This window comes from Myotis myotis, unplaced genomic scaffold (genome assembly GCF_014108235.1).
Source record: "Myotis myotis isolate mMyoMyo1 unplaced genomic scaffold, mMyoMyo1.p scaffold_m19_p_2, whole genome shotgun sequence".
Classification (NCBI taxonomy): domain Eukaryota; kingdom Metazoa; phylum Chordata; class Mammalia; order Chiroptera; family Vespertilionidae; genus Myotis; species Myotis myotis.
The window spans coordinates 15,351,335-15,364,501 of record NW_023416324.1 but is presented as its reverse complement, the minus strand read 5'-3'; the positions used below and the strand labels follow the sequence as shown (position 1 = coordinate 15,364,501).

Genomic DNA, 13,167 nt, shown 5'->3' with positions numbered 1-13,167 from the left:
GTTGGGGACTTCACATCCACCTCCCAGCACCACCAGCCTGGGCACCCCCTTGCACTTATTCAGGATCTACAATGTCCCTGGCTGTGCCAGAAAAATTATATCCATGTTGTCATCCTTGTTTTTACAAATGGGGAAACTGAGGCCCAAGGAGTTTTGGAAGCTCAATGACTACACAGTGGCAATCGGGGTTTGAACCCAGGCCTGTCCAACTCCAGAGCCTGTGTTCTCGGTCATTTTGCCTGTGGCTTTGAGGTGGAAAAGAACAACTGGGCAACAGCCTCCTGGCCCCTCACCTGTACCACGGAGTGCAGTGGTGCCTGTGTGGCCCAAGTCTTGCCGTCATCCTCCATCAGGCCGGTGGCCACGAAGCTGAAGCCACGGAACAGCTGATGGGCGCCAGCGCTGGGGGGGATGCCAGGGGAGTCTACAGGGGTAGGAAGGGAATGTGAGCCTGAGGAGGTGCCCTTGATCCCGAGGCAGCCCAGCAAAAGGTAACTAGGGGCTCCCAGGCTTGCCTCAGCAGCTGGCCATGGATGGTGGGAGCTTGGGCAGGACAGAACTCCTTATCCCAGCCCCTAGCCAGCCATCTGTTCATGTGTGTTTAGACCAGACCAGCCCTGATACACAAGGATGAAAGACCCCCCACATCCGGTGTCCAGTGCAGGCCAAGACCCTTCACCCCTTCCTGGATGCCTCCTCCTGGCCTCCCTGCCTCAGTCTGCTCCTTTAGGTCCATCTTCTGTGCAGCAGCCAGAAAGATGGTTCCGACCACAAATCTATCCCTGTACCCTTCCCTTCAAACGTTCCTCTCTGCCCGCAAGAAAAAATCCAACTTCTCAGGTTCTTGTGATCTTAGCCTTCTCTCCCTCACTCCACAGCTCAGCAGGTCAGACTTCTCAGATCCTTAAAGGAGACTCTGAGCCACTGCACATGCTCTTCCCTCTCACTACATAATTCACTCTTTGTCTATCCTTCGAGGCTCAGCTCATCCACTCTCTCCTCGGAAAAGCCTTGCTTGAGGTTGATCCTCTAGCCCTTTACCCCTATTAAGCTGCACTTGTCACACTGCCCAGTAGCTGTTTTCACGTCTCTCCCCGCACTAGAGCCTGGGCCATATAAAGGCAGGGCCTGAATCTGTCTTGTTCACCATCAATCCCCCCATGGCTGGCACACAGTAGAGACTAGGCACATATTTGTCAGATAAATGAGGAAAGAGGGACGAAATGCTCAGAGAAATGCTAAGCTCCCTATCATCAGAGATGTACAAGCACAGTGAAAAAAGCACCCCTTCTGCTAAAACCACCTTCCAGAACTAACATTCCCCCCCTCCCCCGGCCCCAATAACTGGACAAAATGTTAGGGTTTACCAAACTTCCTCCCAGAAGCCCTTGGCTTCTTACAAGGAAAGACAGGACTGAATGGACCTATGGCTAAACCCATGTTCCAGATGAATACACTGAGGCCTGGCGGTCAGAGTAGCCAAAGCAGATTCCCACATTTGCCCCTGACCTGTGGGTGCTGTCACCTCTGCTCTGCCAGACCATCTCCACCTTGTTTTTATTGGGTCAGATTTTTTACCCCTGACGTGAGTGTGAGCCTGATGTGTTTGGTCTTCCCAGTGGGCTGGCAGATGCCCGGGGCAGGGGTCCTGACTTATCTATTGTGGCCTGAACCACCCACTCTCCCCCACCCCCTCGCCCAGACACAAAGAGCCCACAGAGCCCTGGAGTGGGAGAGTCAAGCAGAACAAGACGGGGACAGAGAGTCAGAGACCCACCCGCCTGTCCGCCCACACACCTGCGCCTGCCAGAGTCCTACCACCCCCGCCTCCCTCCTGTACCAGTCCAAGACAAATCAAGCAAGGGACGCACCCTTGGGTGTGCGGGATGTGAACTCGGTGTCAAAGTAAAAGGTGTCATCAGGTTGGGCCACGGCCGGCTTGAAGGGTGGCTTGATCTCACGACGGTACAGCTTCTGAAAAGTGGGGTGGGCATTCCGGTCACCATAACACCCCCACAGCCTGCTGGGAGCCCCATGCAGGAGGTGATAGGCCCAGAGCACAGGTTATGCAGTCAGGGACACAATTGCTTGCCCTTGGAAGGCTAGCCCTTGCCCCCCAGTCCATGCTGTCACCCCTGTTCCACATTTAAGGCCTTTGTCAGTAGAAGCCCCTCCCTCAACAGTTGAAGCCCTGATGGGGTGACAGACACACTCACATTCCAGTCAATGGTGGAGTAGAAGACATGTCGCTTGATTTCCTCTGCCCCATCAGGGCCGGAGCCTGAAAGAGCCCAGATGAGGGGTCTGCAGATGGTTCAACCTCCAGACACCTCCAAGCAGCCTCACTGGTCTGGAACCAGCAGCTGGAGCAGTCCACTGGCAGCACTAAGGAGGATGGGCTCACCCTGTCCCCAATCTACCCAGCCATCACAAGGCCTATTGCCTGCTCAGCATTTTCCACTTTCTGGGGCCCCTTATGATCAAGCTCTAATGTGACTGCTAAAAGAAGGAAGGCCCAGAGAGGTTAAGCAACTTGCCCAAGGCCACACAGGACAGAGGCTGGACTTGTTCCAAGATCTGCAGAGGGCCTCTACCTCCCTCCCATGCCAGGCATCATCTCTGTTGTTCTAATCCCATTGCCCTTGTCAGTCACCAGACAGGCTCTCATTCCACTCAATCCCAAGGACCTGGTTCATGGTTCAGGTGAACCCAGGAGCCAAGATATATTGAGCAACTAGCACACACCAGACACGTTCATGTGACTTCATTTAATCAACAGAGCTTGAGATCATCCTCAATCGGAAGATGAGGACCTGGGGCACTGGGAGGTGAAGTCAACTACCTTGGTCACATAGCTCATAAATGGCACTCATTTGTTCGCAACAAGTATTTATGGAGGGACCACTGCACACCAGGCAGTGGGGACCTGGCATGGGGCTGGGATTGGGACCTGAGCCTTCTGATGCCTGAGCTCATGTTCTTCCTCTTGTGCCAGCAGCCTTGGCGAGGAGCTGTGTGGGGGCCTCTGTCCTTGTCCCAGGGGGAGTGGGGATGACTCAGTTCCTGCCTTCCCCTACACACAGGTCACCCCGCTGCCCCGAATACCACACATGGAGCCAAAAAGGAGGGTGGCCAGCAGCATTGTCTGCCTACACAAAGGACAACGGTCCCTTTCAGCACCAGATATGGCCCCGTGGCCTAGGCCGCAGCTGTACCCGCTCCCCTCCCCGGAGCTGGGGCTGCTTACCGAGCCGGTTGGCAGGATTCCGCTTGAACAGCGCCCGCAGGAGGCTCTGGGCTTCCGTGCTCAGAAACTGGGGCATGCCTAGCTTCGCCCTGAAACAGCCCCCGGGTCTCATCAGGGCTGAGCCCCAGCCCAGAGGCCCCATCTCACCTCCCACTTTTGTCCAGGTCTAGTTTCCAGCTCATGCCAGACAAGCCATCCACTAGCTCACCTCCCAGAGGATTCTGGGATTCGCCTCCCACAGGCCCTGGTGGATGAACAAGAGGCCCTGGAAAGCACAATGCTTCACCCAGGGGAGTGTCTTTTTAATGGGGAAATCGGAGGCAGGTTTAGGGTATTATTCTGGCCCCCAAACTGGGGCCAGGCGTGAAGAGACCCTGAGGGGTCAGGAAGGAGCTGGTGCTTACTTCAGAATCAGTGTCATGGTCTCCTTCCGGTCCTTCCCCTGGAAGGGCAGGGAGCCCGTCAGCATCTCAAACTGCAGAAGACAAGGGTCCATTCAGGCTCTGGTCCCCATCTCCCATGCCCCCCACCTCTTTCCACACAAGCCACTCAGCTCCGTTCCCAGGATTCTTGCTGGCTTGCTGGAGGTTCACCTGTGTCTGTCCCTCTCCCCTCTGTCAGTCAAAACACCAGGAGCAGTATTCGGGACCCGAAGTTGGGGAGAGGCCCAGCCCAGCCCGGGCTGGGGCACCCAGGCTGAGGACAAAACAGAAATCCTTCCAAGGAAGGGAACTGCAGCTGGGTGAAGGGCAAGGCCAGTTTGGCTATGAGAGGACAGAAGAGCCTTAAAGACCATCAATCCCCTGACTGTACAGATGAGGAAACTGAGGCCTGAGGCCTGGGTTGGATACTTTACCACGGCCTGGTACTCACCATCAACACCCCATAGGACCACCAATCTGCACTGTGGGTGTGACCCTGGCGGTTGACGACCTCGGGGGCCATGTACTCCACTGTCCCACAGAAGGAATAGGCCTTCTTCTCATGGTCAATGGCTTCCTTGCTCAGGCCAAAGTCTGTGGCAAGGAGGGCAAGAGGACACATCTTCAGGACACCCCTGCCTTCTTCGCCATCACCCCCTGCACCCCCAACTTCCCTGCCCAGAGGTCTTAGGACATCACTCTCAGGACATTCAAGAATAAGCTGAGGGCCCTGGTCGGAGTAGGTACGGGAGGCAAGTAATTGATGTTTCTCTCTCTCTCTCTCCTCCTCTCCCTTCTTCTCTCTCTAAAATCAATAAAAATTTATTTTTTAAAAAAGAGTAAGCTAAGTCCCAGAGAGGATGGGAGACTTGCACAATGTTGCACAGTAGGGAGCTACGGTTCAAACCCAGGCCATTCCAAGTCTTGGACCTGGGCTTCTAACCACGTCTTAGTGCCTTTGGTCACATAGAAGAACAGATCCTTAGCACTCAGCCCAAGCCCAGTAAGAGCCCATCCTGCCCTCCCCTGGGACCTGAGGAGGCAGGTGCCCTCCACTCACCGGTGAGTTTGATGTGGCCCTCCTCATCCAGAAGGATGCTGTAATGAAGAGAGAAGAGTCAGGGCCCCTCAGCTGTGGCTCCTTATGGTTCTGATGACACCACGGGGGCTGTCGGGGTTGGCCCAGAGATGATCCACCCAGATGCATCTGAGGAATGGGTGGGTGGGGCGGGTGCTGGCAGTGCTATGCAGGTGTATTGCCTACCTTCTTTGCTAACCCTTGAAACACTGTGTGAGGTAGGTACTATTATTGCCCCATTTTAACAAAGGGGAGACTAAGGCCTAAGGAGGCTAAGGAACTCCCCATGGTCATAGAACGTGGTGGAGACAAGGTTTGAATGTGGGTCTGATTAACTCTAAAGCCAGAGCTCAGTCCACCTTAGCACCTGCCCCTGGCTCCTAAGTTACCGGTCGAGGATATTTAGATGTTAAGGGAAATTCTAGAGAAGCCATATCGAGGAATGACCTTTAATGGTAGCATCTTAGATGTCACACTGGATTAGGAAAAAGACAGGCAACGTACTTTCATAGAAGTGCCTGGCCCTTGGTAACGGCAACACTAGTGATTAGACAGCCCCCCAAGGTAAGCCTGCCGCCACCACCACTCCACTCTACCCACCCATTCACGGAACAGCTCGTGGGACAGGAACTTTCTTGGGGAGAGTCACACCCATGCCCATTGGGGTGGCCCTGTCCTAGGAGAGGCCCCAGGGCCTGCCTCTGCACCCCCAGGGAGGCCAAGGTGAGGCTGGAGCTGCACTCACTTCTCAGGCTTGAGGTCTCTGTAAATGATGCCCAGGCTATGCAGGTGGTCCAGGCCCAAAGCCAGCTCAGCCAGATAAAACTTCACGTCCTCCTCCGTGAACATAACCTGCAACAGGAGGGAGGGGATTTCAGCTGGGATCGCCTTTTCTTCAGGAGCTGGGGCAAAGGGCAGTCAGCAACTTCCTGGTCCTGAGGGTCCACCTTGAGGAGGACCCTTAAGAGACCCCAGTACCATCCACCCTGCTCTTCCTAAAGGGGTTCGAGGTGTGAAATGACTAATATACGTGTCACTCATTGTGGCATTGCTTGGAAATAGCAAAAGGTTGGAAACAGCCCAAGGGTCAAGCAGTAGACGGGAGTGATGCCTCTCCCTGCAGATCAGTGCTGTGCAGCCATAAACTACAAAAAGAAGCTTCCCCATGTTCTGATACAGATCGGTCTCTCAGATATACTGTCTTGAATAAAAGCAAGGTATAGAACAGTATCACAGAATAGTTCCTTTTTTTTAAAATCCTCGTTGAGGATATGTTTATTGATTTTAGAGAGAAGAAGGGAAAGGGAGAGAGAGAAACATCGATTGGTTGCCTCTTGTATGCATCCTAACCAGGGACCAAACCCACAACCTAGGTATGTACCCTGACTGGGAATCGAACCTGCGACTTTCGGTGTACTGGATGACACTCCAACCAACTGAACCACACCAGCCAGGGCCAGAATAGTACTTTTTATGTAAAAATGTGGGAGTTGGGATTCAGAACATGTATCAGAATGGTGTGTATTTCCAAAGAGACATGGAAAGCTTAAATAAGAAACCAATAAAAATGTTTACTTATTGCCCTAGCTGGTTTTGCTCAGTGGATAGAACATCAGCCTGCGGACTAAAGGGTCCCAGGTTCGATTCCAGCAAAGGACACATGCCTGGGTTGCAGGCTCAATCCCCACTAGGGGGCGTGCAGGAGGCAGCCATCAATGATTCTCTCTCATCATTGATGTTTCTATCTCTCCATCCCTCTCCCTTCCTCTCTAAAATCAATAAAAATATATTTTAAAAAAACAAAACAAGTTTATCTATGTGGGGTGAAGGGGGGTGGGATGGGCTGAAGATTTCTCAATATTTTTCTTTTCAATCATATAAATGTATCATCTATTCAAACATTAAAATAACATTTAAAAAATTAAGTCTGGTTCTCTTCTACAGTTTGAATTGTACTAATGGCCATTTTTATACCTGGCTACAATTGTTTTAGGTCAGTTAAAAATCCTTTTGATTGACACATGGTATGTAACATTACAGTATCTAGCTTCCTGGGTGAATTTGGGCTTCTCCCGTTCTCAATGCCCAGCCAAAGGCGGCCCTGGAAGAATGGATGGGGACAGGTGATAGCCACACTGAGCTCCCCAGCATCGCGGTGGCATCAGATCCAAGGCCTGATCCTCCTCAACCCACCAAAATTCTCAGAGGCTTTGAGAGTGTGAACTCTGTCCCAGGGTCAGAGGCTGCTACACAGGCCTGGGTAGTCCCAGGTCCAGGCCACACAGAGGCTTTGCTGTCCCTCCAGCTCCATCCTGGGCCCCTCTAGTAGTGGGGTGCAAGCTCACCTCTTTGGAGAGCCGTGTGAAGAGGTCCCCACCACGCAGAAAGTCCAGAATAAGATAGAGCTTGCCCTCGGTCTGGAAGGCTGGGGAGAGAGGAAAAGGCCATGGTGGAGCCAGCTGGGCCCGTCTGCTCTGCCCCCGTGCCCTTGGCCTGCCAGGTGGCAGGTTGGCAATGTACAGGGAAGACAGCAGCCCACAGGCAAGGGCAAAGGCGGCAGGTAGGGTGGGACTCAGGAAGGTCTGCAGTCTCACCATAGTGCAGCTTCACCACAAATGGGTGGTTCACATCGGCCAGGATGTCTCTCTCCATCTTGGTCCGAACGCGGTCACGCACTGGCCAGAGAAGAAAGGAGGTCATCAAGTCTAGCCACTCCTAGCCCCTGGCAAAGAAGGGCTCTCTTTTCCTCCTGTTCCTCACATTTCATGGCAGTGCCCAGGGCTGGGCCCTTGGTGCCCTGCCCAACACTCTGGCCCCATCTCCAACCATGCTCCATCAGGGCGAGTCAACCCAGCCAGTCTGAGCAACCGTTCCTCTGTGTGCCCTCTGCCTTTGCCCCTAGGGCTCCTCCAGGGTATCTTGACTAGCCCCCTCTCTGCATAAAAATCCCCAATTTCAGTCAGGGGGTTGGTGAGAATAGTCACTTAGGGAGCTACTTATAAAGGCAGATTCCTGGGGCCTCAAATTCAGACTCATGGGTCTGAGCAGACAGCCCCACATACTTTTTATTTTTAAAGACTAAATGTCCCGCCCAGCTGGTGCGGTTCAGTGGTTGAGCATTGACCTATGAACCCGGTCACGGTTCAATTCCTGGTCAGGGCATATGCCCAGGTTGCGGGCTCGATCCTCGGTGTGAGATGTGCAGAAGGCAGCCAATCAATGATTCTCTCTCATCATTGATGTTTCTATCTCTCTCTCCCTCTCTCTTCCTCTCTGAAAGAAATAAAAATATATTTTTTAAAAAGTCCCTAGGCAATTCTGATCAACAGTTTCTTCTTTGACTCATTTTAGGCCTCACCTCCTCCAGGAAGTCTTCCTGAACTTGCCTGAGTTAGCAGAGCTCTGCTTCCCCCTCAGAGCACCTCGCACCCTCTGTTTTAATGTTTTTTGTTTCCCTCACCAGACATGACAGGCACCATGCTGGAGTAAACTATTCCAGTCACCATTTCCCAAATACGCCTTACATTTTCAAATTGCCCCTACAATTTAGCTCTGGCTAACAGTTCCTCCTTCCTGGGGTCCCATTCCTTTCCTATTTTCAGTCTGGAGAACTCCCAACTCATCCTGCAAGGCACAGTTCAAATGGCTACTCTTTATGTGAGCCTACCCCCGCCCCCAGGAGGCTGCACGCCCCCTTCCCTGAGATCCCCGGTCACAGCAACGAGTGCACCCCACTGCAGGGACTGCTCAGCCTCTCCAGCCCCTTCAAAGCAGGAACCCAGTCTTGTCATCTTTCTCTTCCCATGTGGCCCCCACCATCCCTCCTGGGGAATGACTCCCACCCTAGCAGGCTGGCCTTGGGGCACCAAAGCTACATCATCCCACAGACAGCCCTTCATGAGCCGCAAGACCCGTAATGTCCCCAAGGCTAACACTTCCAAACCCTTTCTCCCCCCATATCCCAGGCCCACTCCATCTGGTCGGTGGCTACACTGGCTCCCAGGCTGGTCAAAGAGTCACTGCCCAGCCCAAAGCCCATACCAACTGTCCTCATGCCCTTCCTAAGTCCTGGAATTCTAGCCCTGCCTCAGGCTCCCTCCTGAACCTCTCTACCATCCATCTCTATGCCACTTCTTTGACTCAGCCTATCCTATCCACTCAGCAGCTTCACACCCTTCTCCACCCGAGAGGTCTACCTCAGACTCTCCTAACACCATGAAGTAACTCTGCTGGCAGAAGGGCTCTGCCCAAGCAACCTGACACTGATATCTGAAGGCCCCCACCACAGATGCACTGCACACCCCACCTGCCTCCTTCCAGACATTCGCCTTCAGTTACGGTCATTGGCACTTGGTGTGGGACATGGGGGTGGGGATGCAGTTAACACCAGAAGTCTTTTCTTTTGAATGGACCCTGTCTTTTCCATAAGGTGTGGTGTGGGGTAAGGAGTGGCTGACCTCCTCCATCGGACGCAAGGCCCTGGAGAGCTGGTCTGTCTCCCTTGATCCTGTGCCCAGCCTGGATAAATAATTTTTATTTATTAATTTGAGAGAGAGGAAGGGAGGGGGGAGAAACATTGATCAGCTGCTCCACCATTCACGCACCCACTGACTCCTACATGCGCCCTGACCAGGGATGGAACCCGCAACCCTGGCACATCTGGATGATGCTCCGAGCTCCCCGGCCAGGGCCCTCCACTCACCTTTCAGTGTTGCCTTCTTTAGTACCTTCATGGCATACAGGTGTCCACTGTCAGGCCGGGTGATCTTCCGCACCAGGAAGACCTGAGAAGGCAGTTGTGGGAAAAGCAGAGGAGCAGCTGGGGGTGGCCCAGCCCCCAATCTCCAGGTCCCAGGCTGAGTTCTCATTTCCCTGAGCCCCATGTTCACCTTTTGCCCTCCCTGGGTCCTAAGGTGACCTCTCGTCCTCCCTCAGACCCATCCACCCTTGCCCTCTGGTCCTCAGAGCCCCAAGGTGAGCTCTCATCCCCACCCCTGACATGACCAGTGCTGCCCTCCCAGGTGTGGGCTCAGGACTCACTTTGCCAAAGGATCCCTGGCCCAGAACCTTGAGCAGCTCGAAATGGGACGGGTCAGCCTTCTCAGAGCCAGCCTTGACGTGGTGCGTGATGGAGATCTCCTTGAGGACGCCCTCATCCTGACGGAGGGATAGAGTTGGTGGGCACGGTGGGCCCCCTCTGGGCAAGCACAGGGCATGGCCCCCTTCCAAGTCCACTCCCAGCAGACAGGGCCCTGCAGGCCCAGAGAGACAACCACCCCGACGAGACCAGCCTCCAGACTCATTGATACCAAAAGGCTTCAAAGGCCAGGGAGGGTCAAACTCTCAAGGTGCAGGTCAGATGAGGCACTGCTCCTACTGCTCCTGATGCTCCGGCCCAAACGGATGCCCAGGCATGGCCACGCTGAGCCAATCCCCGGCTCTGGCTGAGGCCCAGTGACCTGCCTCAGGTCCTCCCCTCCCCCTGCCGTAAAGGTTTTGGTTTTGCCACAATAGGAAGTAGGGTTTGTTCTCATTTTGGGTTGGCAGAACTGGGTTTTTGTTCCTAGACAGGATGGATGACAGGATTCCACTGGCCGGAGGGACAAGGCTGAGATACATAGGGACCCACAAGTCATCAGAAACCAACTCAGTAAATGCCCATTTGGGTGGGCAGGAGCTAAGACCAGAGACCCCATGCCCCACCCTCCCCAAGCTCCTTCATACAAATCTACCAGAAACCCCTCACCAGGCGGCAGTTGTTCTAGGACCCTCTGCCGTCCCTCCAATCTTCCGGTGTCACCCAGGAGCCCTGAAGTGCCCCCTCACTTCCCCAGGAAGCAAGTCTAGGCAGAGTCCAGTCACCCAGCAGGGCCAGGCCTGGGCTAGGAGAGCCCAGCTGAGGCCAAACTGGCTGCCTGGGCACCTGCTCCAAGGGCCTCAGCCAGGACAACTCATCCGGCCACACTCACCGAGTCCCGCCTGGGGCCAGAGCCAGGGCCAGGGGCAGGCAGAGAGGTCTGGCTGATCCTGGGCCGCTGCTTCCTGGGCATCCAGGGGAGCAGGGCCCAGAGCCGCAGACGGGGCGGCTTGGGATCCTGCTCCATCCGCCCAGCAGGGCCAAGGCACCATGGCAGGAGCAGGCAGCCTCCGGGGCTGCCTTGGAGGTGGCCGGGCCCAAGGCGGATGTGCTGGGTGAGGGCGGGGGCTGGGGCTGGGCCTGCGCCGCCAATCACTCAAGGCCTGTGGTTTCCTAGTTCCAGGCCTACACCCTCCACCGCGTTCCCTTCCTCTCTCTCTCCCCCACTGCCTGAGGGCTGCCCTCTGGCCCTCCACCCTATTCTCCCTGTGGGCCTACATGCCAACCCAATTGCTGAGGAGCAGATAGGTACCCAACAGGCAGAGACAGGCATAGAACCAGATAAAGAAGGACACCCAACCAGCAGAGGCAGGCACCCAACATGCAGAGGCAGATAAAGAGGGACACCCAGCAGGCAGAGACCGGCACCCAACAGGTGAAGATGAATGAATGTGGGCATCCAACAGGCAGAGACCAGAGGGCACACATGCCCAGCAGGCAGGGATGGACAGGCAGAAGTAGGAAGAACACATATCCAACAGGCAGAGGCAGGAGGGGACTCACACCTAACAGACAGAGGTGGACAGACTTATACCTAACAGGCGGAGGTGGTCAGAGATTCACACTAACAGGTGGAAGCAGGTGGGGACTCATCCAAGAGGCAAAGATGGACGGGGACATGAACCCAACAGGCAGAGACAGATGGGGACCCAATAGGCAGAGACAGATGGGGACGTACAGCCAACAGGTGGAGACAGATGGGGACACGTACTCAACAGGCAGAAACAGAAGAGGACCTGATCCAACAGACATCTAACACGTGACATGTGCCCAACAGGTAAAGCCAGGCCCTCACCAAGCAGTGACAGAGACAGGAGCCCAACAACAGAGGCAAGTGGGCAGCAGACAGACAGCCAGTCAGGGAGGCCCAAGTAGACAGACAGGTACCCAGGGCAGACACACAGGCAGCAAAGACAGCCAGGTACTCAGAACATCAGACCCTGGACTCAAAAGGCAGAGCTCTGGTTCTTGCTGGTCTGCCTGTGGGAGAGGATGTCACCTGCAAACCCCTAGCACTTGGGAGGACAGTCCGGTATTTGTGGCAGACCCATCTCTGAGGTCCTCCACGTCTGAGGGGGGACCAGGACTAAGACGGTGGGCTGAGAGGAGCATCTGAGTGCAATCTGATGACTTTGATTCTGATCCAAATATCCCAAAAGCTGTTATGCCCATTTAGGAACAGGAAACTGAGGCCTAGAGGACAGTGACTCACCCAGGCTCAAAGTGAAGTGGTGGCAGAACCCAAGTCCTTCCCCTGGTTATTGCTGTGCCTGCGGTTGGCAGGCCCCAAGTGCCAGGAAAGGGTGGGTAGGTAAGTCACCCAGAGCCATGTCCTCTCATCCAAGCCCGCCCCTCCCTCAGTACTAGGGTCAGTCCGGGAACTTCCCATTCCAGGTCTTGACCCCCAGAGGCCAGCCCCATGGTCATGGTGCACTGAACAGTCACAAAAAGCCGCAAGCTAATCAGGTCCGCCAATAGCCCTGGGTGGGACAGGCAGAGCCACACAGCAAACCCTGCCCACCCCACCCTGAGCCTCCACGTCTGTCTGTGACTGAGAACACTCCCTGAAGGCAGAGGCAGTCACCCGGAAACCCCAGGGGACAGAGCTACCCCCAAGCCCATTCCTTGCCCAGAGCTATGGTGACAGACACTGCTGGAGGCAGGCCAACCCTCTGCTCACCTTTCTGGGACAGGAGAGTGAGTCTCTCTCAACTCTGGAGAAATCTGCCGGGGTCTGCATGGTGGGGCTCACGCTGGTAGCCAGAGGGCCCCATTACTCCCCTTACTTCTGCTTTTTCAGCCTTCCTAGCTCAGAAGGCAGGGTCCCTGACCCCCTCCTTCTCACTTCCCCCTCTGCAGGGAGGAGGGACAGAAGATGGGTCAGTCTCCCTTGCTGAGGAGGGAACGCTGTAGACCCCAAGCCCATGACTATGGGGAGAGGGGGCAGGGACACACCCCTACTTGTCTCCTCTAATCCTAAGGAGGGGAGACTGGAACACAGACAGAGTCACAGGTGATAAGGCACCGACACAGTGGGCATCTAGGACACAAACAATTCCTTGAGAGAATGAGGGGCAGAAGTCAGCAAGCCACGGGCTCTAACTGCCCCAGCCTACAGCACAGACACCTTCCCCCATAGTGACCATTCCATGGCTAGGCCCACCCAAAACGACAGCCCACAGAGCAGGCACCACCATACTCAGCCCGGCCCTGAAGAGCCTGACAGTCCAGGACCCTGGGATGATGGGCAAGGGGGCCGAAGGCCCTGGCAAGGACCCACAGA

The 13,167-nt window shown here is 55.0% G+C and overlaps 1 protein-coding gene across 6 annotated transcripts in view; it reads right to left on the bottom strand.

Annotated features, from left to right (window-relative positions):
* RPS6KA1 (ribosomal protein S6 kinase A1) overlaps positions 1–13,167 on the bottom strand; it is a 40,868-nt gene that overhangs the window by 14,473 nt on the left and 13,228 nt on the right. For 2 of the 6 annotated variants that reach the window (XM_036348689.1, XM_036348690.1), the window contains 12 exons: positions 9,788–9,904; positions 9,450–9,531; positions 7,342–7,422; positions 7,093–7,172; positions 5,493–5,599; positions 4,730–4,767; positions 4,121–4,263; positions 3,652–3,722; positions 3,248–3,336; positions 2,217–2,281; positions 1,872–1,974; positions 294–424 (listed from right to left, as the gene is read on the bottom strand). In XM_036348689.1, coding sequence (XP_036204582.1) covers positions 294–424; positions 1,872–1,974; positions 2,217–2,281; positions 3,248–3,336; positions 3,652–3,722; positions 4,121–4,263; positions 4,730–4,767; positions 5,493–5,599; positions 7,093–7,172; positions 7,342–7,422; positions 9,450–9,531; positions 9,788–9,904 — 1,107 coding nt within the window. Of the gene's footprint in view, positions 1–293; positions 425–1,871; positions 1,975–2,216; positions 2,282–3,247; positions 3,337–3,651; positions 3,723–4,120; positions 4,264–4,729; positions 4,768–5,492; positions 5,600–7,092; positions 7,173–7,341; positions 7,423–9,204; positions 9,266–9,449; positions 9,532–9,787; positions 9,905–10,716; positions 10,901–12,564; positions 12,697–13,167 lie in introns of those variants that run through there. The other 4 variants (XM_036348691.1, XM_036348692.1, XM_036348688.1 and 1 more) reach the window with 4 other exon arrangements.